This window comes from Excalfactoria chinensis, chromosome 4 (genome assembly GCF_039878825.1).
Source record: "Excalfactoria chinensis isolate bCotChi1 chromosome 4, bCotChi1.hap2, whole genome shotgun sequence".
NCBI lineage: Eukaryota > Metazoa > Chordata > Aves > Galliformes > Phasianidae > Excalfactoria > Excalfactoria chinensis.
In genome coordinates this window covers 24,048,391-24,076,096 of record NC_092828.1, presented here as the reverse complement: position 1 = coordinate 24,076,096, position 27,706 = coordinate 24,048,391, and the positions used below count along the sequence as shown (strand labels likewise).

Below are 27,706 nucleotides of genomic sequence, written 5' to 3'. Positions count from 1 at the left end.
GATTAAAGTATGTTCATTCACTCAGCTCACTTAAAACCGTTTTCATAGGCTAAATTGTTATTGAGAGGAAAATGGCATTTCACACTTACCTGCATATTCATAGAACCATTCTAAGCATCTTTTACTCGAAAAGACCTCCTCTTCTGCTTTAATTCTAGTTGAATCATATTTTCTATACATTCTTAAAAATAAAAAATAAAACAAATAATTAGTACATCACTTTTCAAAAAGCAACAGTCTAACCAACAGCAGCAACACAATTACTTTCACTAGCAAATTTACTCAACATTCTGACCTTGTATTGAGTCATTTAGTGAGCTGCTTAGCAGAGTAAGAATCACTGAATCTACTGTGTTTGCTCAGTCTGTCACAGTTCAACTGATCCACAACACCTTATCCATGTGCATGAACCGTCCTAACAACAGAAATAGCCTGGTCCAGATTCAACCCCGAAGTACTTTATGCAAGTCCATGTAAGACTTGCGCATATTACTAGCTACCATATTCAACTGACAGGCTGCAACTTGGCTGTGGGTCTAAACCCACAGTAATTCCACGTTACTGTCAACTGTAGTCCTACCTGTATGTGCACACAGATTTCGTGCATTATTTATTAACTGTGGGTTAACAAAAACACTTTTTGCCTCTTAAAAATTCTAGAAAAGGCAAAAAGAGCAAAACAAGTGTGACCCATAGTAATATTATTCTAAAGGCAGTAAGTTGGTAGCAAAAAAAAAAAAAAAACAAAACAAAGGACAGAGGAGGTTACAGGTCCTCACTGACAGTAATTTGAAGAACTCCATTCATCACAAGCTATAACAACAGCTACCTGAAAAGTTAAATCTGTAGTGCTCCTTTCCTCACAGAGATGACTGACAAGGTAATATCCTCCATAGACAAACCTAAAGAACTGTAACTGCTTCCAAGAAATAACACTGAAGTACCAGCCTCCTGAATTTAGTATCTGAATCACATAAAACATACAACGTGTGACAGAAATTACTCCATCCTCTTTAAACTCTTCTGAATCAGAAAACACCACTTGTGGTAGCTTGTTAAAGAGATGAGACTTGGCAGTGCAAGTAGTTGGATCAGACTGTGCAGCAATGAACATTTCTATCACTCTACGATAGTTCAGACTAAAAGACGGAAAAGAGCTGAGAAACAAAGACGAGAGAAGCAAGCTACGAACAGTTCTGCAAATGCTCCAAGCATGCAGCCTTTCCTCTCAAAATACCAGCCCTTGCTGGGGGCAGACAAGCAAGCTGCTAACTGGTTCCACAATCGTTCTGAAACAACTTCATAAAATTAAATGGAGTTAATTTCATCACCATTTTGTCCTTCTAGCTAAATGTGTAAATGTAAAAAGATCTCTCTACTTATAAGATTGAAGTACAATCATTTTCTGCTACCAGCACTTTCCACCTAGTTGTTTGTAGCTACCTAGTAAAAGGTTCACATTGCACTGACAGCAGCACAAAGAACTATTTTATGTTTATTGTCATCATTTTTTAAAGCAACTAACCATTAGAAAAATAATGGTCACGGGAAAATTATAACCTGATAATTAGAAGGTAAATATAAATGAAGACCTTTAGAAATGTCAGTATTGAAAGAAAAATCTACACTGCATTGAAACATGCTGACCTTCAAGAAACAAACTCAGCATGAGCCACACACCTCAAAAACATACACTGATACACTCGAGACTCACTTTACTCTTTATTTAATTTTGAAAACACTTTTTCCTATTCGAATTACCTAATCTTAACCTGCGTAAGCTTTATTGCAGTTGCAAAAGAATAGGATGACTTTGCTGCCCAATAAGGAATCAACTAAGCCAGAAGCTATTAGGTTAGATAAAGTCAAAGCTGGAGACATCTCCTATCTTGAACTCTCCCCACCTACTTTATTTATTTTTGGAAGCAGTCTGAAAAAAAAACGTTCTCATAGTTGCAGAATTAACTATGATTAGGAATGACTCATCCAACACGTTTCAGGATATTCTGAATTCAGAGAAAACAAAAAAAGCAAGCGTAGAGACAAAGGAAGGTGTTCTGCCACATTAACAAAAGTTTAATTATTCAATATCCCCTTATTTTTTGATGCAAATATGAAAAAAAATTCCGATCAGAATATAAACTTGAAAACTGAGAGTAGCAGGAGTTTGCATGGAAAGCTAGTGTAGCTCGCTAAGACAGAATTACGCCACAAGACTGGGGCTGATAATGTGCCTCCCCTGCTTGCTCACTTAACTTGTCTACACAGTGGCTGTCTGGGAAGGAACCCTCAAGAAACATATACACTGACAGATCCTGATCATCTAAGTATAACAGAAAAAGGATTCCTGCACTTTCAGTGGGCAGAATTGAACACTGTAGCCTGAACCAAGACACCAGCAATGACAGGCAGAGTAAGAGGAACGGTATGTGTAAGAGGAATAGAAAATCAGAACATAAAAAAGCACCCCTCTTTATACATTCACTGTATCTACATTAAGCAAGATTTCATAGAACCAACATGGATTTGCTGTGTTTAAAGCTAAAGTTGCTGTTTAGGAACTGGAGGAAGCAATGACAATTGAAAGTTGACACACCCAACATGTGGCCAGGTAACTCAATATCTGGCCAGTAGAGTCTGACTTCTCAGAAACCAGAACTGATCACAGATCTTTCAAGATATGATGCTAATAAACTCCTTCATAAAATTCAAAAATTAGAAAGGATATCATCTTGGGCCACCCTTGCTTCTGCTGTAAACTACAACCAAAAGGAAGTAACAACAGATCATGTATTTTGCAAGACAAGGATCATTTGAGAGGGAAAATGACAGAAGCAAGCACACCACAGCAAACCTGGTATTAGTTAGCTTTCACATGCAGAGATGAAGCTCATCTTCACACCATCTACTGTAAATAGCAAATGAGTTTCCCCTCTCAGAAATAGCTGGTTTGTCTAGACTATTAGAGACTCCTAATCCCTACAGCACACTGGGAAGCGAGATGAGAGCAAGTTACAAACAAGAAACTGGGTAAGTATCTGAGATCAGAGCCCAGGACAGCTTTGTTCAATGTCACTGCAAGCTCAACCTGGCAGCACTGTGTAAGGATGGTTCCAGATGCTAGTTCACAGGACACAGTCTCAATACAGATTTGATTGCTTGAAGAATCACGTGCAGAGAAGAAAACCACAAACCACCAGAAAGTCTGGCACCAATTTGGAATCACAGAATATTTCTCCTATCTTCAGAATTTCTCTGCACACACTATAAGACGATGTGCTTTGTGCTAAGGGTGGTACCCTTTGCTACAGAAATGAATACAAACTGCCAAGGTGCACAGGTTAGATATGAGTATCTCTGAGAACCAAACATCTACCAAACTGATCTTAGGTTTACTCATGTCCATAATGGCTCACAGCTTTCTCATAATGCCAGGCATCAGTACCTTACATTACTACATTACAGACTAGCAATCTGCTTATGCATTGATGGTCCATAAGAGAAATCTATACACTTTCAGTCACACATCAGAAGTCAAAAAGCACACACATCCACTCAGGCTTTGAATTTTAGCAATTGTTTCATATGTAACAAAGTAAATCATGTTTAAAAAAAAAAAATGTTTTACTATTAACAAGGTGTGGCAAAGACTGTCTAGAGCAACACTCAGGATAAATTCACTTGACAGGTAATTCTTTCCTATCAACATACCACATTCCTCCCTATATAAAGGCTCACAGTTATCTCTGAAAACTTAAACTAACATTTTAAATTTAACAAAATTCACTTAAGGCACAGTATAAGAGCATACACCCTGACAGTCACGCATCTAGTTGCTGCAGAACTATTAAGTCAAGCTCATTGGAAAGGTACAGAGACAGGGAAAATTAGACCTGTGCCTATTTGAAAAGCTCTGCTTCAAGGAATGAGGTCTAGACACGTATGACAATTGGCAACACAGGCTGCCTGCCTGCAGTAGAATCAAACCAGTTGCTAAATAACAGTAAAATAAAGCAGCCTATCAATACTAATGATTTTGAAAACTTCCAGGGTTAGTCCCCTCCTGTCTTACTTTCCCACAATAGTAGTGCAGCACTGACTGTGTTTTTAAAATTTCAGGTTTTTTTTCCACTACAGAGTATAGAGCTTGCAAATCAAAGGACATCTGCTTTTCATATCATCATTTCCTTATGTGGTCCACACATACAACCACATATTAGATTTACTGATCTAACACAGCTTTCAGGGAAGCAGATATATTTCTCCAGTTTTCAACATTATAAGGTCCAAATATACATTACTGTCAGCTTTTTTTCCCCTCAGCATTATTCTAGAGAAGAAAGAAGAAATATTTTTAAAATGGGATTATCAGAAAGATGACGACATTATGTTACATAGCTCTGTTTTTCCCCAAGGAACAGACAGTCTTTGCATAAAGATTTCGTAACAGACACACAGAAAGACAGTAGGGACTATGCCCTTACCTAGCAAACAAATTCACATGAAACTTGTTTTACCTTTTGTAAGACCCTTAACATTATGATGGAAGAGCAGCATGCAGAACACATACTTATAAATCCAAATTGAGAATACCCTAAAGTGTGAGAATTCAAAGTACGATATGGTCAAGGCTGCCAAACCGAGAAGGAAATAAAATGCCTTCAAGTCATTATGTTCTGATAGGTGTGCACTGAACTGTCTAACTTCCCATACCATTCTCTAAAATGGGATAAACCCTACTGCAATCCAGAGATGAACGCTCTGAATTATTTTCACTGTTCATCTTCCAGCAAAAAAATAAAAACAAACAAATTCCTCCCACTAAAATATCCCATTCATGTTTCAAGGTGAAATTTCAAACATTAACTAACAGAATTCAAGCTGTGTAAGGAGCAAGAATCTTTGTTTTCCACAGTTGGTCTACACATGAAATCAGTTCTCCAAATAACCGCAGTAACATCTAGGTTTGTTCCTTCAAAAGGTAGCAGCATCATTCCACTAATTATTCCAGAATGAGAATGTAACCCTAAAAGCCTGAAACTGAGGGTGAATGTTATTGCAAGTTCCCTGATACAATATTTGTTTAGAGTTTATGAAGATAAGAGCCTTTCAAAACTTTTTTTCAGTACAGAGCCCTGCTGCAATAAGCTTTGTGCAAAGAATATGCATCTCGAAGGTATTACTATTAGTACTCCTCTAACCAAAGGAAAAATAGGAACATGAAAAGTGGAGTCTGAAAAGATCATCCAACTATTCATGTAAGGTATGTATATAGATATATTTGTACACACACATCCTTGTGTGTGTACAAAAATCAGGGGAAGTTGGCAACATTTGGTTTTTGCTTTGCTGACACCCTCAACAACAACAATCTATTGGTAATCTTCAGAGTACCAGCCAACATTTTCATACTGAAAGATAAGCAATTACTGAATTTGTTAACGTTCCTCTACAACATACAAAACTTAGATAATTCCAAAAACATTTCAAGTGACAAATCCTCTCTCTGCTAGGAAATATCTTCTATAGATAATACATTTTGTTTTTCATGAAAAGCAGACATTCAGGAAGACTCTGACTACCTTTTTTTTGCTTAACAGTACAGATTCCACATAGGCTGATGTCCCCTGAAGACTTATCCTGAGTTACCAGTACGAAGTTTCAAGTAAGTCTAAAATGAGAACAGTGGTAAAGAAGAGGGCCTAGGAGCCCCTTATTATATATACTGGCATTGAACCACCTGCACCAATTTAATTGCATAAAGCTTTCACACGAAGTCGGAAGCTTTTGAGATAACTAGGCTCACCAGAGCACACTGCTGCAGAGATTCCTAATTTCATATTGGTTTGTCTAACACACTGAAATGTCCAACACTGGGGGAGAAAAAACAAACAAACAGCAGGAGCTCTATCCAAAAAGCAGAGTGATGACTTGCTCAAAAAAGGTTAAGCCAGACTTGAGATACTCAAAAGAAAATATATCTCTAAAACAGAGCTGACTATTCAGTAATTTAATTCATATTGCCAGGTCTGGTGAAATACAAGCTATTTTCTTGAAGATCAAAGCAAAAGAAAGGAAACAAAAGGAAGCTGAGGAAGCCCAAAAACCTTAGAAGTTAAGAAGGAAAACAAAAATTGGAACCACAGCAGAGAAGGATATTCCCCTCTGGCCCACAGCTGACAGATCCGGTTTCACCTCTGCTTCTAAAAGCAGGCAGAGGTTATCCCCTGAAGTAAACTACAGATGGCAGTACAATGAAGACTAGATCCATTAAGTACACACTGCAAGGCAGATAGAAAAAGCATTCAAATTACGCTTTCAGAAAGCTCTTAGTGATTACACAAACTACTAACAGTACGAAATCAGCTTTTCATTATTTTCTTATCCAAATTACACAGATCAGTATCTTCTACTACAGACAACCTTACTTCCTAGGGGTTTTAGCTTGTTTTACTGTCAGGGTCTTGCCAAATGGAGGCAATTTAAATTTTGTAAACACCTCTACTTAGATTCTAGAAATATTTAATCCTATTTTCACTTCTAATATTTCTCAAAAAACAGCAAAAAATATTAAGAACATGCAACGTTCTTTTGCTCTTGCTAGTTTTACACACTCAGAGCAATGAAAGGGAATTTAAATCTTTCTTCTGCCCCAGCAGATCACTTAATAAATTCCAGGGCAGCTACAGTTGTGCAACCCTATTAAGCACAATGGAGTTATAGAGGCATAACTAGAGTCTTAATTTGGCTGCTAGCATTTTTATTACTCATGCTAGTGAATAAAAAGGAAAGTATGCAGCCTCATTTCAGGCTGACAGGGGACACGCATCTTATCACCTTTCTGAAGGTGCATGTTACAGAAGCTTGAGTTTTCTGAGTCACCTGTAACACATGAATGTAATAAAGCTCACAGAAACAAACAAATTTTCTGTGTGTAAACATTACTTTCCAGCATCAAGATACCATATAAGTATGCTATCGCCCTCTCCCTAGAACCTACCATGCAGGAGTGCATAGTCTCCCACAAGTTCTCATTTTGCTTCACATAAGTGATGACCATCTTGCAAATAAGGAGCACACTCAGAGGGTACTGAAGGACTGAGGCTGACTGAACATTCACAGAAAATCTAGCATTTCCAGAACAGTCAGCTGTGCAGCACCTGTGCCAAAAGAGCAAAATGATCTTCCACATAACCCACTTGCACTTCCATTGCTCAGAGGGAAGATGAGCAGCACTGCTTTAAATCAGCACTCCACCATTAGCTATAACCTTGCCCAAGCAATATTCAACTTTTTCTTGCATGATCAGCATAAAACCACCAACATGACAGGGAAAGATTAGCAGAATTTCAGGTAAGACTGTGGCTGCAAATAGCCTACAACTACATTCAGTTTTTTGACATATGAAGACATTACTATATCTGTTAACAAGCTTTTGAACAAGCGAGTACATCTATTTTGACAGCTGGCAAACAAGAACAGAAGTTCCCTACAAGCCTGTTATATGGCTAGAAAAAGGTGAGAAGCAAACAGAAACTAGATGTTCACATCAATCACAGGCAATGGTTCCACATCTAGAAACCAATCAAATTTGAATACCATTTTGATTAGTATTTAAAAACATGATCAAATCAGCTATTCATCTTTAGATATTCCATCAGTCTTAGCCCATGGTAAGATGACATACCCATCATGTCTACTTTTCTTAGCAGATAAATCATCTCCTGCTGCAGGTCTCCTCTTTTTCCTTGGAGGCATCACTTTACTAAAGCAGTCTGATGAACTGCAAGACCGGAGACTTCCTACAGAGGGAATTAAAAACACCAGTACAAGAGATGAAACTATTGCAGGCCAGTCAAACTGTGTCCACTAATAGGCATATTACAAAGGAAAGGGAAGGGAGGAAGTTAGTGGATTTATAAATTAGAAAAGGCCCCCTTTCCAGAGCAAAATCTGCTTTCCATGGTATTTCTCTTTCAGTTAAAGTCAGTAATACTATGCCAAAATATACAATTGCACCAGTGCCACTTCAATCTAACAAAAGGCATGAACTAAGTCTATCCTGAAGGAGTCTTGAGTCTGATTTTTTTAGTAATTCATTCAGATCAGAACTTCCCAGAGTTATGCATTACTTTTAGAAACACAAACGCAACCCAAAGATTAGAGCAGCACGGCTCTAGAAAACAGAACCTTTTTGGTTTTAATCCACACTTCTTTCGTGATACTGACAGCAAGGAAGGGAGGGTTTTTTCCATTTGTTTTTGTTGCAGGAGGTGGGGAAAGGGGATTCTATTCAGGCAGTTTGTGTTTGTGCTTTTTTTTGTGAGGCTGTTGTTTGGTTGGGTGGCTGTTTATTTTTTGTTGGTGGTGCTGTTTTTTCTGTTGTTCTTTTAGAGTTTTGCAAACAGATGTTTAACAACCATTAGGAAAAAAACAAACAAGTATCATTTTGCTCAGGTAGTTCTTAAACAGTGAAGTTCTGCAAGTGGGTAATGGCCAATTTAAAAAAACTGGTGCTAGCTGCATACTCCTACTTCTTCCTTTTGCCAGTTCTGGTAACTCTTCAGTGTGTTAATCCAGCTCACCAGGCCTGTAATTAAACTGAAGGGTGGAAAAAAAAAAAAGAAAAAAACAATCTCCAAATAAACCTTTCTGTATATTAGCACAGCAAGTTGTTTAATTATCTTTGCTGCCTCATGAAAGCAATAAGCTAAAAAGTCAGGCAAAAATTTTGCCCTGCTTTCACGTACTGAAGACCACATGGACACCAGAAAAAGGTATGTGTAGGAGCAGCTCAAAGAGCTAACAAAGCTCTAAATGTTATGCAGAGAAATCTTAGAAGGAAAGGAAGGGAGAGGTGAGGTATAAAAATCTGGAAACAAAGCGATGCCAAAGAAACTTGCAAGAAAATATGAAGAACTACAGCATGTCTAAGCTACCTTCTCTTAGCTTCAACAGCATCCAAGTTTAGCTCTGCTTTACTAACATGTTCACAAAAACATTTATTTTAAATCACAGTACAGAATTAGGCAATAAAACTTGTACTACCACTTGGCACCAGGGGAACAGACTGAAATCAGAGGCCCAATTCCCAACAAATACTAATGGCAGTCTTATTCTTACCTATTCTCTGTATCTTTGAAAGACTCTCTCCTGTTACAGGAGAAACACATGTAAGGAACCTTACAGCCTCACAGGCTTTGATACATGTACTTTATTTTAAACATGCACTAAAACTAATAGACATATAAAAGTAAAGATTTTTCTTATAGTAGGCAATACGGTCATACCAGTTACCAACATTAACAAATTTGGTTTCAACTAAGTTTAGATTTAGCATGCCTTCTATGGTCTTACCTTCACACTCGCTTTCATTAAGAAAATTTATCTCTCTAGTTCCAATTTATAAATTCTCCCTATACTTTTTTCCCCCTCCTTCTTCTCCCTTTTGTCCACTAAGCAACTCTCCTAGGAAAGCATGGACATACCTACACTGTCTTTTAGAAAGAAAGCTTTAAGAGTACTGTGCTTTTAGAATATAATTTAACTAGTTATTAAAATGAAATCCAGCACTGTACTCAAGCTTCTGTCATATCAAAATATAATGGCTACGTCAGAAGAATGTACTTCTAAAGGCATTACCCTGAATATATAATAAAAGGATACTAACAATAATCATACTCTCAAAAATAAGTATAGTTGAAACAGATAAACCAGAGACCACCTAAATTTCATAGTATGCCCAAAGCATTTTACTACCCTGATTAAAGAAACTAATGAACCTCTTCTTATGACTGCATTAGCTCCATCTGATCATACCTGCAAACTAACAGTACCACAAAATTCTATTTCCATAAATTAAACAAAGTATGATGGTCTATTGATCTTTAAATCAAGTTTCTAAACAGTGTTCGAAAACCTACACAAACTAGGGACATTTAAGATGACAGCAGAACTTAGATGGCTACAAACAGCCAACAGATTCAAAACTACAAACTCAGACACAAACTTAATAAATCAAAGTGTGTGCTAACAAACAGATTATTTTGGAAAGCACGTACGTACTCAAGTACCTGAATACAACCCGCAGTCACCTCATTCCTCTGAAAACTATCTCTTTCTTCTTTGTTTTTGTATGCCTATTTAGAAATCTATTTATGATGCCACAGACATTGGATGCTGGTAAAACATAACTGAAACTACCAAAGCAAACCCCCTCGAATTTGTCCAGTTTACTCCTGCTAATGCTTGTTATTTGACTGGGAAAAGAAATACGCAAGGCTTCTGTGAAGAGAGATGCATAGCAGAAGATGAAAATAAATAAAAGTTATAGAATGGGAAAATAATTTTATCAGCTCTGCAACCCCAGACAAACCAAAAAATTTAATCCAAGAATTCCTGTTTGAAGTCTTAAAATGATAAGAGAATTCATCGCACCCCAATTTCTCCAATGACTCATACAAAGAAAACTTACACCCTTTCTTGGTTTGAATGTATCTAGTTGCAGTTATCAAACTGACAGAAAAGGAAAGAGAAGAGAGCTCAGAAATTGGTACATGGCTATTAAATGCATACGCTCAACCCCCACACAAAGACACAGAGTGGACAAACATTCTACTTGCTGTCAGAGATTTAACACCTTAATAGCTTAGTTTTGTACTAAATCTTCACTATGTTTTAACCATTGAATGATTGATCTATAAACTACTGAAAACCACACTGCAAGTACATTACTTGAAAAAATATTTACTTTTGTCACTAGAATCAGTGTATATCGAATTTGAAGGGTAGTTATAATTTTCTTGTAGTCTCTTAAAGTTAAAAAAACAGGATATTTCTGTTACTTCCACCTAAAGTTAAAAACTATCCAAATGCAGCTTCATTTAAATTCTTGCAGTTTCTTATTTCACAGCGCAGCTCACTAAGTAGCATTAATACTAACCTTTTCTGTACAGACCTTACTAATGTCTGGGCTTTCCCAACTCATTTCACTTCCCACAGGTCTGATCATCTGCAAACACACATGCAGCTCTCTCTGACTCCATGCAAAGTTTGACAGGAACTTTACTTACCAAGTGCAGCTCCTCTGATGTGATTATCTTCAAAGTTTCTTACTCCTGGGTCTCAACTCAAGATTGGCAGAACCCTCCTAGTTCTCACTGTTTTTTTGACACTTGAAGCTAGCATTTGCAAGGTAGAGCCTCCAAATGGCTGCTGAATAGGCCACCAGGAGCCAAAAGCCTGCCGAGTATAAATGTTGTTTGCCAAACGTTCTATTCAGTACTTCCAAATTTGCAGGAAACAAAGTTACCAGAGATAAATCAACTCAAGAGCTAAAACTCACCCCAAGAAATATAAAACAGTATGTAAGATAAGCACCACAAGGGAGAGACACTCCTAGAATAACAACAAAACCAGAACAAACAAAAAAGAAAGAACAGAGGTCAATTAAAAAGAATTCTGCAAACTGGGTCCCTATAGAAGAGATTTAAAGACACATCATTTCACCTACTCTCCAGATAACGACTGTAAACACTTTCGCTCTTCTGATGTTTAAGTAGATGGATGTTTCCAAAGAAAAATAATTACAAACTGTGAATGCTGAAGTAACTGGAAAAGATAAAGCAACTCACTCAGTGACCACCACAACACTGTTAACAATCATCATTTTTCAGATACGAGATGAGAAAATCCACCAAACCATTTACAATCTTCTTGTAAAAGCAGGTAAAGAGGGAAAAAATCACCTCCTCTATCTTGAATTCCACACTACACAACAGCTTTGGACTTCTACAAGGGTTTTCTTCTCCAAAACACAACAAAAAAAAAAAAAAAAAAAAAAAAAAAAAAAAAAAAAAAAAAGAGCAGAAGCAAAATAATTTCCCCTCCACCCCTTTCCAAACTTCAAGAAAAGCAACAAAGCCTTTTATTTTTTCCCCTGAAGTCATTACCTCACATTAAAACAGTGAGGAGACAGCAGGAGATGTACTTGTACAGACATTTAGTCTGGATAAGTAAACAAGTCACAATTTAATAATCAAAGTAAGACTTTAATGTGAGCTATTGACAAGATGCTGGATTTATAGGCATGACAGAAATGGCTAATATCAAATGCAGGAGGGAAATACCCAAGTTAATACATATAAAAGGGAGGGGGGGAAAAAAAAAGAGCAAACAGTTTAATCAGTCCAACTGTTGGTGAATCTTACCCTTAGAAACAGCTGCTAACTTAAAGCTCCATGACACATTTACAGTCTACCTTATTTGTCAGGTGTATATAAACACACTCAATGCTAACACATTTTATGAGACTCTAATTGTCATGTGTGAGATAATTTGAAATTAAGTCCCGGATAGTTCCCAAATCACTGAAGAAAATCTGAAAAAAACATCTTCCAGCTCTTAAATATTTAAGTTATGGTTCCAGAAAAGGAGCGCTAATTCTTAGAAAAGATAGAATTTGTCTAAAATAATTTAGATGTCCAGCATATTTATTGTTAGCTCCAAAATACCTGCTTTGAAAGAATACAGTAAGCATTAAAAGTTCGTTATAAATAAAGGGTAGCCTAAAATTGAAAGCTCAATTTCTCTAAACAGCTTTTAGAAGTCTCAGCTCAATTTAGATATAAGTCATTGTTTCAGGGTGACCTAATACATGACTCCACTGTAACAACATTAACCAGGATACACGTCAGAAAAATAACAGTAATGTCTAAGGATAAGACGTGCTCCAGAAGACTCAAAGTGTGAAAAACATCTCAAAAAACCAAACCAAAACAAATCTCTACATGGGTCTGATAACACTCAAAGAAACCTTCACAGCAGACTTACTAACACGACTGTCAAATGAGTTCTAGATGTAGAATCCCAAATAAATCCACAGGGTCTATGCAGCTCTGTGAGTAATAAAATGAATAGGTCTTGACACTTCTTACTACACCATCAGTAATACCAGAGAGTAGAAATTAGGAAAACTTAGGCACAATTATATCAAATGATTTGGAAAAGATGGCTTAGTTTTTTCCAGACTTACATAAGACTCTCCTGTAAGATGTTCCACGAGTGTCAAGTCACCTAACAAGTGGGCACATGAGACATCACTGCACTATAATCACAATGACCAAAATAGCCCCCTGCACGTCTACTTGTCCTCACATGAGGAAGGCCAAGTATACTTTTCAACTGAACTCAATGCTGGAAGTTATGCAAACATGAGGGCTTCATCTTTTCCTGCAAAGAGATATAAAACAGGGCAGAAGCAGAAGAAACACTAGAATGAAATCTGAAGATAAGAATTTGCCAGTAGCAACTCCTACTTTCTGCTCTCATTTCATACTTTTTCCTGGTTTGAAAGGCTCTTTTTACAGCAATTATTACAAAATACATTATTAACTGGAATTTTGCATCCAAACTCATTCAATGAGTATGCTTAAGCTTTTAAAACAGCTTAATACAAACAAACACAAACCAGGCAATAACAACAAGTGTCAGAATAAAGCAGTACATTAAAATCAACAACATACTTGAATATGTTCCCAAGGAGATAATGGGAATGCTAAGGCTGATTTCTTAACTGTCCTTTTATGATGGTAGTGCTAAGCAAGAGAGGAGAAATTCCAATACTTTAAGCACACCTACTTAGTCTTATTGATTAGTAACAGAACTTGATTGCCTCAAAACCAATACTTCATGCTTCAGAACAGTTTTGCAATCAACAGTTAGAAAAGACTATAGAACACATTTTCATGTGCTAAATAAGAATGCATCCAGGTTTTGTTCAAGATCCTAGGTCACAAAGGGGAAAATTCCAAGTCTCCATTAGGAGACAGAAGAGGACATCAGTTCTAACAAGTGGATGGCAGCAGGTCTGTCAAAACTGCATCTGACAACTTCTTCTGCAGAGCTTTTACACGATGAGCTAACTTCAGGTATGAAAGCACCAAGAACGCTGACAGAAAACATTTGATAGAAGCCTTCTGGTGGGGTAAGACAGTTTAACTACAAAACGAAGTCAGTATGGAGGAGGTGGCACAAGCCACACGTGAGTTCTGTCAGATCCCAACCCAGCGTATCTCTTCTCATTGCTCTAAGCCAACAGAGCGGTAGAGTTACAAGTTTGTTCCAGAAATCTCCAGAAGAAGCAAACAGCTCTCCTCACTTTCTTAAGTGCTCAGGGTAACATCAGCACACATAGCTAGCACCTCAGAGGAAAGAACAACTTTGAGACATGAGAAGACAGATGTGGCCAGTTTTGAAGAACTGCTCTGCTAAATATCAGGGCTTGAAGCCAACAAGTTATTTTCCTTCCTCCTTAAGAATCATGCTTGAAACACAGAAAGAAATGAAGAAAAAAAAGGAATCAAGGAAGACATCGGCTTTAAGGAACAAGCACAAAAGGAGGCAGCACACATTAAAAGATATCAAGCCACAAAGCACAAATGCATGTGAATCAAGATTTGGCAGCAAGCTAGTACCACGTACCTGAGATGATGGCCTCAAAAACAATGACATTTTGTAGAGCAGAAAACAGACTGGGAACTAAGAAATAGCCCTTAGATATTTACTGAAAATCTACCCAAGAAATAGGAACAAGTTCCTTCCACAAAATCACTCAAAAAAAAAAAAAAAAGAGCTGGTTGTTTGGAGCACAGCATTTAAACTCGGTCACAGGCAACACAATAGCTATGAGAGGCCTTGCTTCTGCTCTGTTCTCACTAATGCAATCTCAAGAGTCAAAACACTGTAAGAACATGGCTATTCTGCTAGTCTGATGTGTTGAGTCCAAGGAGTGAGAGAAATTTGTCGTAAGATCTTCTTAAAAGAACTTACACAAAGAAATTGTAAAATAATACACTGCTGAAACCCGTCAGTTCTCAAGTGGGGAAGTTAAAAGCACAAACATTTTGAAGAAATCTTTAAAAAAAGACAAAAACAATCCTGTGGTTGCTTTCTAAAACTCCCTCCGCTTCCTAAAAATCTGTTTCCATAATGCTAGAGACAATCATTTCACAAAGCAATATTAAATTGCCGTGATCTATTTCTACTGCATCCTTATTAAATACCTGTCTGGTGATCGTCTTGACCAACGTCCTCCGTCAGATTCTGCAAGAGAACAGAAATGAATACAGTTTACTAAGATCCTAATCTCTATAAGTTTAGTAACCTTTTAACCCTTATTCCATATTAGTATTCATCTTCACTATTTAAGGAGCTTTTAGCTAAAACTGCAGAGGCTTTTTGCTTTGGGTTTGTATTTACCAAAACAATTATATTTGCAAATGTATCTAAAGAGTCCAAGGATAATCTGCAAGCAATTTGAAAAATATTTCCAAACACTTTTAAACTTAAAAACAAATCATGTCTGAAGAGTGAAAGTAACCACGCATTGAATGGGTAATTTTGCAGTGCTTTTTTAACAGTGGCGCAGTGGTTTAAGCTGCTGCCTGCGGCACTGGAGGGCCCGGGTTCGAATCCCCCCCCTGTGGCGCAGGGGTAGAAGTGCCGCTTCGCTACACAGGGGGCTCGAAACCCGGGAGTTGGACTCGATGATCTCTAAGGTCCCTTCCAACTCGCACGATACTATGATACTATGATACTATGACTCCATGAATAAATGTCATATTAGAAAACCTGACTTGAGTCTTTACCGCAATTGTGGCATTGCTTATGGCCAAACACACAGACATATTCCCCCAAACTGGTTAGAACTCAGCTGGAACCTTGGAAACAAATTACCCCTTTGTTTTTTTTTGTTTTACTTTTCCACCACATTTGCAATGTACAAATGGAAGCTGTACGCGGAATAAGGATTACCATCATCTGATCATCCGGGAAAACTTGGCTGGGGAAAAAACTTCAAATCCAATGATGCACTGACATGGCTAAAACTCGGCTCTGAACCTTGACGTATAACCATTCAGCAGTATTTACTGTTTATCACAGTTCCCAGATTCCCACAGCCTCTCAGCCAAACAGGCAGTGATAGTTCTTAGAAGCGCAACCAACCACAAAAACATTGTGACCTATCACCCCAGCAGTTCCACCAAGAGAAAATGGCAAGTCATTACCAGCCTATTGAGGGTGTGGTAAATCTTGTGAATATTTGCCAGTGTTGATAGGTGAGAATTCAGTTGAAAATCTAGAGGGGAGAAAACAAGAAAAAAATAGTTTTCAACTGTTTGGTTTCCAGCTGCAACAATCAAGATCTTCATAAATTCTGGTAATCCAATCAAACCATTGCAAGACTATAAGACAAATGCCAACCCTTTTCCTGCACCGATCTTTTCAACATGTAACAGAAAACATTAAGTCAAATCTGCAGAAGAAATCCTACATATGCATTCTTCTGAAGGCATGGATGATATTCTGCAAAACAGAACTACAGATAAATACAAAATTATATGAAATGTGATAAATTTATATTGTTTGCAACTTTCATCCTTAAGATGAAGAATTATTACATAGTTTCCATGTTACTCAGTCTTCCTCTTCCATCCAAAAGCAATTTAATTATCTTGTAACGTTCTAAAATGACCATTGAAAACACTGTTTTTTAAAAGGTAATAAAACAAGCACTTGTCTTTATAGTCATTTACTTGCAAAACTAAGTTACTGGAAGACACACAGCTGAAACATGACTTCAATGTAATGAACCACAAGTCATGATACAGCAGTTATGACCAAAGCCAACAGGACCCAGAACGAAGGACTCTGACACTTCATGAAAGAAGCCCTAACACAGATTTGCTTTGCTTCCTTGTCTCACAAACGAACACTTGAGCTTGCCTCAGCTGATACAAAGACAAGCTGGTCCTTCTCTGCTCTATTAAGTCACTTCCTTTTGCTAGAAAAAAGTCCAGAACTAGTTAAGATGTAAATTACAAAAAAGATCCACTTTGATCCAGTCAGAAAGCATGCAAACCAGAATGAGTCTCAGAAGCTGGACACAGAGCATCTGAGAGAGGTAAAAGGCACCAAACCACTACAAAATACTTCCATTTAAACTAAAAGCAAACTTTCAGCCCCACCGGAGCTTGGGCAGAAGAGAACACTGACAACACAGAGACATGTCCCATTTGGCAAGCAAAACACCACAAGCAGAATGCGACTCTGCATGCCTGGCGTCACTGTTATGTGCTAATGGCTGCAGTGCTTCTGCCAGCAAATGCGGCTTCCCCCTAAAAGACACAAGTAAGGAAAAGATGCAATTCCCACATTTCATTCCAAGGAAACACTCCCAAAATACACTGAAGGTGACCCAGGATCTAAGGACAAGCAATCTGCATTAAATATCAGATCCTTGGGACAGTGAAAATGAACAAACTGAGGAAGCGCACTCGTTGCACACATCAGTACGGAATTCTCTCAACATGCTGAATTAAAAGAGATATCCCTTAGAATCACAGGTTTTATTTATGCCTTATCTGGAGAGTCTCATTTCCCCAATAACTTCTTATTTCTTACCCTATACTCCACCATTCCCCATCAGAGCAACACAATTTCTGTAAGTCAGATAGGCCAGAGATGGAATTTCAAACTTCAGATATATTTATCTATACCAAGACAGAAACAGTCCGTCTCCTCTTACTGGAGAGGAGCTGGGGGTGCAGAGAGGGGAAGACAGGTTAAGAGTTATTCTGAGAAGAGCAAGATTAAAACGAGGAAAGGTGTTTTTGCAAACTGCCAGCCCAGAGGGAGCTCCTCAGAACACAAATGTTACAGTTTCCCCTATTGCACAGCCTAAGATCTACAAAGAATGTAGGTCTTGAGACAAACCAGTGATTGCTGAAGCCGCCAATTGGATAACGTTAAGCAAATGTTTTCTTCTAAATTAATACTAAGCAGTAAGTTGACATAGTATCTTTGACAGAAAAAAATATATTCTAGAACTAGGATTATGTCTACTAGGCACTGACTTGGAAATAAAGCATTCCTAAGCACCTCAAAACACAGCATTCACAGCAGGATGTTTCACACATTCATTGGATGGTACTTAGAAAACCTTACATAATTATGACAGACTTGGAGGAGTTGCACAAATATACTCTACAACTCATACATGACAAGCATCACATCTTGGCTGTACACAGACTGGTGGATATTAAGGCTTCGAGAACAAAACCAGAGTCCAAAGTTTTGTCTCTCCACAGGGGATGCTTCCAAAGTGGGGATGTGATCCAAAACCAAAAATAAGCTGCTTTGTCAGCTACTGGTATAGAAGCAAACATGAGTGGCAGCCAAAATAATTGGGAAATTTAATTGCAGCTCAAGTTCCCGTTTGAACTCGGTCACAGTGTTGTATCCACACTGCAAGCAACAGGCACACAAAGTACTACGCAACATTGAAAAGGCATACTTCGAAAAAACTGTTTTTCACTGAACAGAATCTGAAAAATCCTCCTTCCCACACTCTTGTAATACCACGTGGAAAGCCAGCAGAAGGACCAGGCACAGGCACATCAAGCACTGCTGAACAGCTACCTGCAGCCTCAGGGTGCTCCATCACTGCCCAGCCAGCAGTTCTGCACCCAGCAGCAGCTGGTATAGGTTCCATGTGAAGCAAGTCAGCCTAGGCAAAGTCACTGTCATCTGAACACAAGAGCTTCAATGCAGATCAATCAGCCTGGAACTACAAAGATGTAATGGCCTTCAGCTGTGTCAGGGGAGGTTCAGGTTGGATAGCAGAAAACATTTGTTCTCAGAAAGAGCAGTGAGGCACTGAAACAGGCTGCCCAGGAAGGTGGTAGAGTCACCATCCCTCCAGGTGCTCAATAACTATGTGGATGAGGGATGTGGTTAGTAGGCATGTGGTGATGGGTCAATCATTGGACTAGATAAGCATAGTGGTCTTTTGCAACCTCAATGATTCCAACCTTCCATGATTCTATTCTGGTTTTATTACTACAGTAAAGGAAAAACATGAACTTGGAGGAAGCTGCTTGCTTCAGGAATACAGAAGAAAAGACATGCTATGTTACAAACCCTAAGGGGTTTCCATCAAACAAACAAACCAACACAAATATACATGCTTGCTTTTCTTGCAGATACTAGCCTGTCTTTAGCAATGGACTGAAGTAACTGAGATCCCAAATGCTGCTAAATAGCTTGAAATAATCCACAACACAACAGCTAAGGAAGAAAAATCTGGATAAAATAATTGCAAATCCAGCCAGAAAGGAAAGAAATGCCAGAACCAGCCTCATAAAATGGCACTTCACCCTTATGCACAGATTAGCATTAAGAACAATTGTTAATGTCTGGGCTATTTAACTAGTCCCAGCCACACACAAATTAATTGTAGGAAGCAAAAAGATTAAAAATAACCTTTAAAATACTTTAGTATTAGAATATACACCACAGACCTGACAGTTCTGGAGAGGCAAAGGAGGGAGCAGCTGGTTGGCCTTTTTTTCCTTAACACACTATGATAAAAGTAGCTCTACATCCTTCATTGAGACAAATCTAAGAATTAAATGAAACACAACAAAGTTTATATATTGAGGGGTTTGTGGGGGAAAGGAGATATATCTTAAATACAAGCAAATGGCAGAAGTGAATGGAAGCTGAATACTTTCTATCTGAAATGTCCAATTCAAATCCATGAAGTCATGTTTTCAGAAAGAAACAAAAAAAGACTAATGTAATCTTTATTACAGGAAACAGCGTGCTAACAAACTATTCCAATGAGACCACAAATGAATACCTCAAAAGAATATTTCCAACTCTGCACCCACCCACACATGACACATACCTGCCTGACACCTGTAGCTTATTTCCTGCTGTTAAAATTATCACTTTAAAGCTCTGATAGACCACAGCCATCACCTACTACCAAACCTGCACCAGCACCAGCACAGGCCAGCAGTAGGTTCCCAAGCTTCCATTAAAAGCTTCTGGATAATCTCAGCAAATAGAAAATCTCAAGTAGCAGTAGGTCTAAATTCTAACAGTAAGAGTTTGTCTAAAAATATGCCAGACAGGCACGACACATAAATGCTATAGATGCAACTCTGCTTTAAGAACTTAAGTCTGGAAGGAGTCATAGTAATCGTTATACTGTTGGATAAATCTCAGCAGTCATAAATGCTGTCGTTTGCCAGAAGGTTCTCAGAAAACAGAAACACATACCGGGCAGATTCATGCCCTGAAAATTAGAATGGAATGTTTCAGCCTTTTTTTCATTATTATTATTATTACTAATTATTATTATTTAATACAGTCCTTCAAACAACAGAAGTGGAGAAAACTTGTAGCAATAGGAGAAATAATCGTCCGAAGTACTGCCTCCCTGATTTGGAATAAACCTTACTTATCCAATAAAATCATGTAATCATTATGAACCACATCATAACACGATGTCATGCTCCCCAATCTGCTTACAGAATCATCCTAATGGCACAACAGCTTACAGTGACTAATGAGTTCAGACTCAATGCCTACATTTGGTGGAAGCCTTCAGTACTTACACGCAGAAAGCAGAGTTTCTATATTTGAGTGTAGAAAACAAATGAAAGACATGCATCAGTTTTGTCTTCGTTGACAGGAAAACAACACACATAAAGACAGAGATCCCCAAGTGCAGTACAAGAAGCATATGGAGCAGCCAGGAGCTGACACTGCATTCCTGTCCAAGGGAGGATGAAGTCACTGTCAGAGCCCACGGCCAAATCGAGGCTGCCTTAAACCAGGCGACTGGACTTCTCCATGGGGCTTGGGCACAACAGGTGTTGGCTCTACAACTTCTACAAGAGGGTTACAGTACAGTTTTTGTTCCCGAGACCTTCGCAAGATTGTTCTGCTTCTGTTTCACTGCTCTTAACCAATCAGAAAATGAGGGAGAATTCACAATGTTACAGATCCCTGCAGCTTTGTCACAAAGTTCAAGTCAGAAAGAAACACGCTGCTTTATTCCCACACACGGAGTTCCCCGATTGGATGGAGCTGAATACAGGGCATGATTCAGACAGAGGAAGTGAATCCGAGGGCTCCCAGTTTAATGGGAGAGAAGCAGGCTGAGCCCTGCTGGCTGTTGGAACAGCAGGAGCTGCCATTCCCAACGCCACGCTGCAGGGTACAACCCCTGTGGGCACCTGAGTACCACAGCTCTGAACTCAACACCCAACACAGCACAAATACACGCGTGAAAGCTGGCATGCATCATCCAAATGCTACACCCTAAAACATCCTGAAGAAAAACAGTGGTTCACATTATTAAAATAAAGCCCTGACAACAAAATATGGCTGAAATGACAGCACGCTCAACTTAAAGGTTATCATCTTAATGCAAACCCTCACCACAACATTTGGTTGCAGCAGCCACTCGCACTACTTGTAGCAAAGTACTGTGAAATTACTGCATGCTAAGCAGACAGGAAAAGGGAAAAGCACTTAATCTTTCTTCCACGGGAACCAATCCTTCTTTTACCCAGGTATGTAATAAGCACCCTGACCTGGAGGCTTGTTTACAGAAAGAGCTACTGGGGTTTAAAGTTCATTGAGAATTTCGGAGCAGTTTAAGCAGCAGACATGTTGCATAGCTGTTCCTTTCGTCTGAATGGCCATTTATCTTTAATTGAATAGGAACAAATCAGAGCTAGCCTATAAAATGCACTTTAAAATAAACTCTGCACACTGGCTCGCGTTTTGTTTTGGTTTTTAGCCAAAGACCTAACACTGCATGCATCTGTGGTGTAATACATCTGCTTCTGTTGCTGCAAATACCACAGCTTGTGTACCCACTAAATGTGCCTGATAAGCATTCCTAGAGGAGACTCTTGTCAGGTTATCACAGAACTGGAATGACCAGGCACAGATGGCAAAGAATGAACAAAGCAGTGGGTAATCTCATCTTTTTTCAACCTGTTTCTAAAGCACACATTACAAAATCAAACAGTATTTCAGAGGTCTCAAGCTCCTGACGTCATGAAAAGGACAGGGGAAATGCAGCTATGAGACATTTAATACATAGCTAGCGTGCACCCATTTGCTGCAGAGTACTCATCCACTCTCTTACTCTAGCATCAAATTCATTCCAAAATACGTCAATGAGTTAACTTTGTGTCATTGGATGCTATGGCCACAGCACAGACTGCCAGCCTTGCTCCCAGCTTCATGCCAGATTAGGTATCATCTGCCATCCTACAAAGGGTATAAAGCTAATAAAAACTCTCTGTCTTGCGCTCCAGCTAGTTCAGCAGAAATGCAACCCTGGCATGCACTGCTACGGTGTCCGGCACCACACGGATCGGTACATCAGGATGAAACTGCAGCAGCCTACAAACAGCTACAGCAGGCACAAGCACTGCTGGCCCAGCTGCTCGCTTCCTCCTCTCTGCCAAAAGTTACAGATCCCACAGCTCTGCCAGCAGCACAGGTCATAGGCACATTCCCTAATCCAAGCAAATGCAGGCAAAAAACCTACCATGGCAGTTGAGCCAATTTAAGCAATTGGTAAGAGTTAACCCAGATACATTTGACTGATGGATTAGAGAGTGCTCCTCTAAAGCCCCGCACCAGCAGAGCCACGGAAGCTGTAAGCTTCAGCTATGAGCTGCAGCAGTGCCTGTGCCCTCAGGCACCCGCCACAAATGGCACAGGAACGTGGCCCTAAAAGCAATGTATATTTTAAAATCAAATAAAAATCACTGCACGAACTGGATGGGTTTTGTTTATTTGTTTTTTAATCTCCTTATGAGCCAAAATGAGAAATTTGGTTTAATCTCAGACTTAAATTTCATGTAAAATGTCAAAAATGGACAACTCTTAACAAGCACTTACACGAGATCTGCAAGTAGGTACTTCTAAAACGAGGATTCTGCTTTAAGCCATTGTGAGCAGCATTACTCCTTGCAGAAAGACGCACATCAGCACCATTAAGGGCTCTAATATCTAAACTGAGTGCAAAAGGTGTGCATCTACCCTATTTCTCACCTCTTTGCTTTCCATAAAGAACATTATAGAACTCAAGCATGATTTCCTCTCCTGCTTGAAGAGGCAAATAACTGAACTGAGATGTAATGATTTCAGGGGGAAGCCCTTGTTTTCCAAAGCAAGGGGGAAAAACTAAAGAAGAGAATCAACAACTCACCTCAAGGTAGCACAAGTTACCCAGACAAAAACAAACCAAGTACTAAAACTATACAAATAAAATCCCATCCTGAGACAAAATAATAAAGAGAAATTGTGAGAGGAAGGCTGTTTTCTTGCCTGATTCAGCTTATAGCCTTTAGCTGACTTACTGCCTTGCAAATAGAAAGCATTTTTGATCACGTCTATTGGAGCTGCGTGAAACTTTTAAGAGGAGAAACGGGAAGTTGTGCTTCTCATATAACGTGGGGGGAAAAACGTTAGTCACAGAAAACTGAGCAAAAATGTATTAACAGAATAGAGAGGATCAAAAAGAAGACTCAACAGAAATGCTAATTCTTGTTTCAAGCATTTCTGCAGAGGAAAAAAAAATAAATGAAGAAAACTCATTGGCTATGAATCTACACGTAATGCTACTAGTTAATTCAGGAAAATCCCTATTGAAAATACCACATATACACGTCTATGCAATTCAAGGCCCTGCTGTGTATTGTAGTGGAAGATGGAATCATTGCATGGGACCTTTTGAAGGAGAAGACAGCAACAGCTGAAGCATGAGAAGCAGTACTCCGTGTGTTCTATGCAGCAACCAAAAGCAATTCACTGTACCACCTCCAGCACCCTCCATTAGGGAGTGCTGGAGCATCTGCAGCCGCAGCCCACAAGTGCGTAATACAGCCCTGCACCTTCTGGTTTTTACACAGAGAATACTGCGAGGGGAGCCAACAAAAGGCACTTTCTAGAAAAACTATCCCCCTATTTCCAACGTAAGGCAGCTGTTTCTGCTTCAGCGGGAGCCTTCAGCACCACCGCGTAATTATCCCTAACTACAAAGGTAGAATAAACCAGGGCTGCTGAAGACATTACATAACGTCACCGTGCGGGCTCCGCGCGGCCCCTCCTGCCCAGTTCCTCACTCAGGGGAGCAGTGCGGGCTCGGGTAGCGCAGTCCCACCGAGGCGCTGCCCCTCCTGACGCCCGGCACCCAGTACCCTGCCCAGCAGCACGGCCCTCTCTCACCGCGCAGGGCCGCGGCCCCCGCTCGCAAAGCCCTGCAGCACAGAGCGCCCCGGAGCCGTGACTCCCAGAATCCCCCTGGGGACCGCACAGCACCGGGAGCAGCTCATAGAGCGCAGCCAGGAGCGACACCCCACAGCCGAGGCCCTTCCAGTGCCCCGCTCTGCCCGCAGCGCCGCGCTCGGACCCGGCCCGGGGGGCTCCGCTCGGCTCCGGGCTGAGAGCGCGGCCCGCTGGAGGCGGGGCTCTGGGCGCCGCGGGGGCGGCCGGGAGTTGTAGTCCGACGCCCCCCCCCCCCCACTATTCCGCCCCCGGCCGCCCGCGCGGGGCAGCGGCGGAAGATCCTCCGCCTCCACAGTGCGCCGCCCGTTCCCCCCTCGCAGCCCGTTTCCCCCGCGGCGGCCCGAAGGAGCCGCTCAACCGCCCGCCCCCCGCCGCGCACGCACCTCTCCCGCGGGGCAGCGCCGCCGTCCCTCCGTCCGCTCCTCCCCGCCGCCCCTCTGGAGCCGCCCGCGGCCCCCAGCCGGCCGCGCTCACAGCCGGGTCGGGGAAACTGCGTCACAGCCCCACAGAGCCGCACCGCGCCGCTTCTGCCGCCCCCACCGCCGCGCGTCCCTCCCCGCCCGGCCCCTCCTGCCCGCCCGGAGCCCGCCGAGGGCCGCCCCTCAGCCCGCCGCCCCCGGCCTGCCCGCCCGCCGCCTTCCCCGCACCGGCTCCGCGCTCGCCGGCCCGGCGCCCTCCGCCGCGAACGAGGGGCGCCGCCCGGCCAGGTGCGGAGGAGCCGAGCGGGCGGGTCGGGCCAGGGCCGCTGCGAAGCGGACATGGGAGCGCGGCGCGGCCCGCCGCTACTCACTGACAGCGGCGGCATCCGAGTGCATTTTCGTGCGGCGCACACACGGCCCGGCCCGGCTCCCGCTGCCCCTCTCCCAATCACGGAGCCCAGGCAAGGCCGCCCCCCGCCCCGCCCACCGGCGGCACCCATTGGCTCGGCCCGCTCCGTCTTCTGCTCTCTTATTGCGTCAGGCTCCCGCCACTCTCCTTCCGCCTGCCCCGCGCCGCCTCCCTGCCCCCCGCTCGCCCTCCCATTGGGTTAGTGGCCGAGCCGGCCCCGCCCCCCCGCATTGCGATTGGACGTTATTGCTGGCAATCTTTTCTGGTCTTGAAAGCGCGTGCAACGAACTCCACTTTGTGTCAGCCTTGCCTCCGATTGGCTGCGGAACGGGAGGGCCGCGCCCACGGCCCGGCGCGATTGGTTCAGCGGGGAGGAGGGCGGAGCCTCTGCCGAGAGGGCCAACCCTGCGGGCGGAGCTCCCTCGGGCAGCGCTGGCAGCGGGCTGCAGAGCTTTAACGACCCGGGGAAGCAACGAGATGTTCGTGGCTTACCCTGCCTCCTTCACTGAGAACGAATTACCTCTTCAAAGATCACGCACTAAGACGTGGAAAGAGCCCAGCGTTTGAGATTTTAAGGAGCGTTTTGGTGTTGTTTTGGTTTTTTTTACCCCCACTTAAATTAGTCTAAAATTACAGGTAATATTTGGCTTTACAAAGCTTTCCTTAGACTGTTGGCTTCCATCACCGCTGCTATTCACAGCTGTAAAATAAACAAGGCTGTCAATGCGGCAAACAAAAGTTCAGAATATTTTTAACTACTGCCCAAGTATGATAAAGTCTGACCCATAGAAGTAGATCTGCACAGAAATCCATAGGGAAAAAAACAAAAGAGATATTGTTTCTCACTTCCTGCTGCCGAGCAGTGGAATGTATGCTGCAGCCAGAATGTATGCAAGAGCCTCGCCATTATACCACACACTCCAAACTCAGAAGGTACCAACCTCCCCTTTGTTGCCATGCAGTGTAAAAGCCTCCAGGCAGGGAGATATTACGTCAGCACGCCCGTATTTATTTCCAAGCCCATCTCATTTCTTTTACGTCTGAGTTTACAAAACAGAAATGCTTTTCCATAAAGCACACCAGTTATGTCATGGCTCATCCAGCATTCTCCAAGGACAGTTTAAAGGAGTTCCTCTTCATTCTGATTCTTCATCCTCCCAGCATCTTTTGTGTCAGTACAACCACTTGGGCAGTTAGATAGCATGCAACTGGTAGATCAAAGAGCAAGACTGCCCCTGCCCCACAAAAAAAAAGGTTGTCTGGTTGTTTTGGTTTGTTTTTAGCATCACATCAGTATCTCCAATATCTTGATACAGCGCTGCCCATCCGTGCATGCAAATATTCTCATCAACACACAAAAGAGGAATACTTAACCATATTAAACCTAGAACTGGAGAGGGGCAGGAAATGCATCTAGCACTTTACATGCTGCTAGGTCAAACTGAAAACTGCACTTGCTTTCAAATGCCTTCACGAGGAGAAAGGGCAATTTTTTCCCGAGGCAGACAGTTGTTCACATGACAGGTATCACATGAAAAAAACACCATGGATTGTGAAAAACACCACCTAATGTGCAGAGAGAAAAAAGCAACCTTCGGTTTTGCTCTTCAGCAAGGGCTATCAAACTCAAAACTGCTCAAGTCATTGTATCTTCCAAATTCCTGTGCTCAGCTTGCCCTGCTTAGAAATAAACTTGGAGGTTAATTTCAGGCACCACAATCACAACTAACTAAATGCTTTTCAAGTCAGAGAGGGGAAGAGAACTGCATTGAAAATAAAAACATTAACAAAGCTGAACTTGCTAAACGTTAACAAAGCAAATTAAGTATCAACAAAGCACGTTACAGGGCATTGTAAGAGATGAGACAAATAGTCAACCAAGAAACCCAGCAACCACAGATCTAAATCATTCACAGGTATGAAAAAGTACCTGGTACCCAACTTAATACCAACAGCTTTACATAATGCTTCTGAAATAATTCTCATTTTCAGAACCGCAATGAAGCATTTCAACTGTGTGTTATTCTTGTACATACCGTACTCTGTCAGCAGAACACTACTGATCAGGGATAAAAGAGGACCTCAGGTGGCAGAAAGCAGCAGCTGCAGATTATATAACTGCTTTCAAGTCACTCCTCAAGTTAACTCAGCTCACGTTAACTGCTACGTCCCATGAAATCGTGCTATGCTCCTTGCTACGCTTACTTTACAGATGTATGACTTCAACCCTAAGGGCTCTCCTGTTACACCACACAAACAAATGCAATATTCATTTCTTCAGGGCAGTCAGTACCTCGTATTTAAATCCTTAAATTGGATTTCTACTTTCCTTTAACTTCAGTTTGAGATTCTTAAAACAATCTGCTTAACTAATAATTAGGAATGTTTAAGCAGCCAAGATTCAGAGAACAGCTCTGCATTTCTGCCTGAACCCTGGAGGTACATCAAATCAACCAGCACCTCTGTCTGTGACCACAAAGATCCCTTCCTTTAAGAAGATCTGAATGCTTTCTGCACCCTGTTTCAGTGAGCGACACCTGCCCACTATAGTAGTACCAAACTCATTTGTTTGACTAACAAGCCCAGCTGAAAACTGAAGGGTGCTCCCAACTTTGTTTTAGTAAGCTTGTAGCTACAACACCCCTGAAAAGAGGAAATAAAAATTTCAGATCCTTCCTAGCCCAAGAAGTCTGAGCTGCATCTTCCAGGTCTC

The 27,706-nt window shown here is 41.1% G+C and overlaps 1 protein-coding gene across 10 annotated transcripts in view; it reads right to left on the bottom strand.

Annotated features, from left to right (window-relative positions):
* Positions 1-25,063, bottom strand: part of DCUN1D4 (defective in cullin neddylation 1 domain containing 4) — a 36,510-nt gene extending 11,447 nt beyond the window's left edge. The window contains exons 1-6 of one of the 10 annotated variants that reach the window (XM_072334187.1): positions 24,956-25,063; positions 16,068-16,138; positions 15,063-15,102; positions 9,124-9,153; positions 7,688-7,802; positions 90-181 (exon numbers count right to left, since the gene is read on the bottom strand). In XM_072334187.1, the coding sequence (XP_072190288.1) occupies positions 90-181; positions 7,688-7,802; positions 9,124-9,153; positions 15,063-15,102; positions 16,068-16,138; positions 24,956-24,980 (373 nt within the window). In that variant the 5' untranslated portion in view covers positions 24,981-25,063. Of the gene's footprint in view, positions 1-89; positions 182-7,687; positions 7,803-9,123; positions 9,154-11,072; positions 11,242-11,344; positions 11,398-11,512; positions 11,606-15,062; positions 15,103-16,067; positions 16,139-19,361; positions 19,457-24,548; positions 24,689-24,955 lie in introns of those variants that run through there. The other 9 variants (XM_072334190.1, XM_072334196.1, XM_072334195.1 and 6 more) reach the window with 9 other exon arrangements.
* Between the last annotated feature and the right edge of the window lie 2,643 nt (positions 25,064-27,706).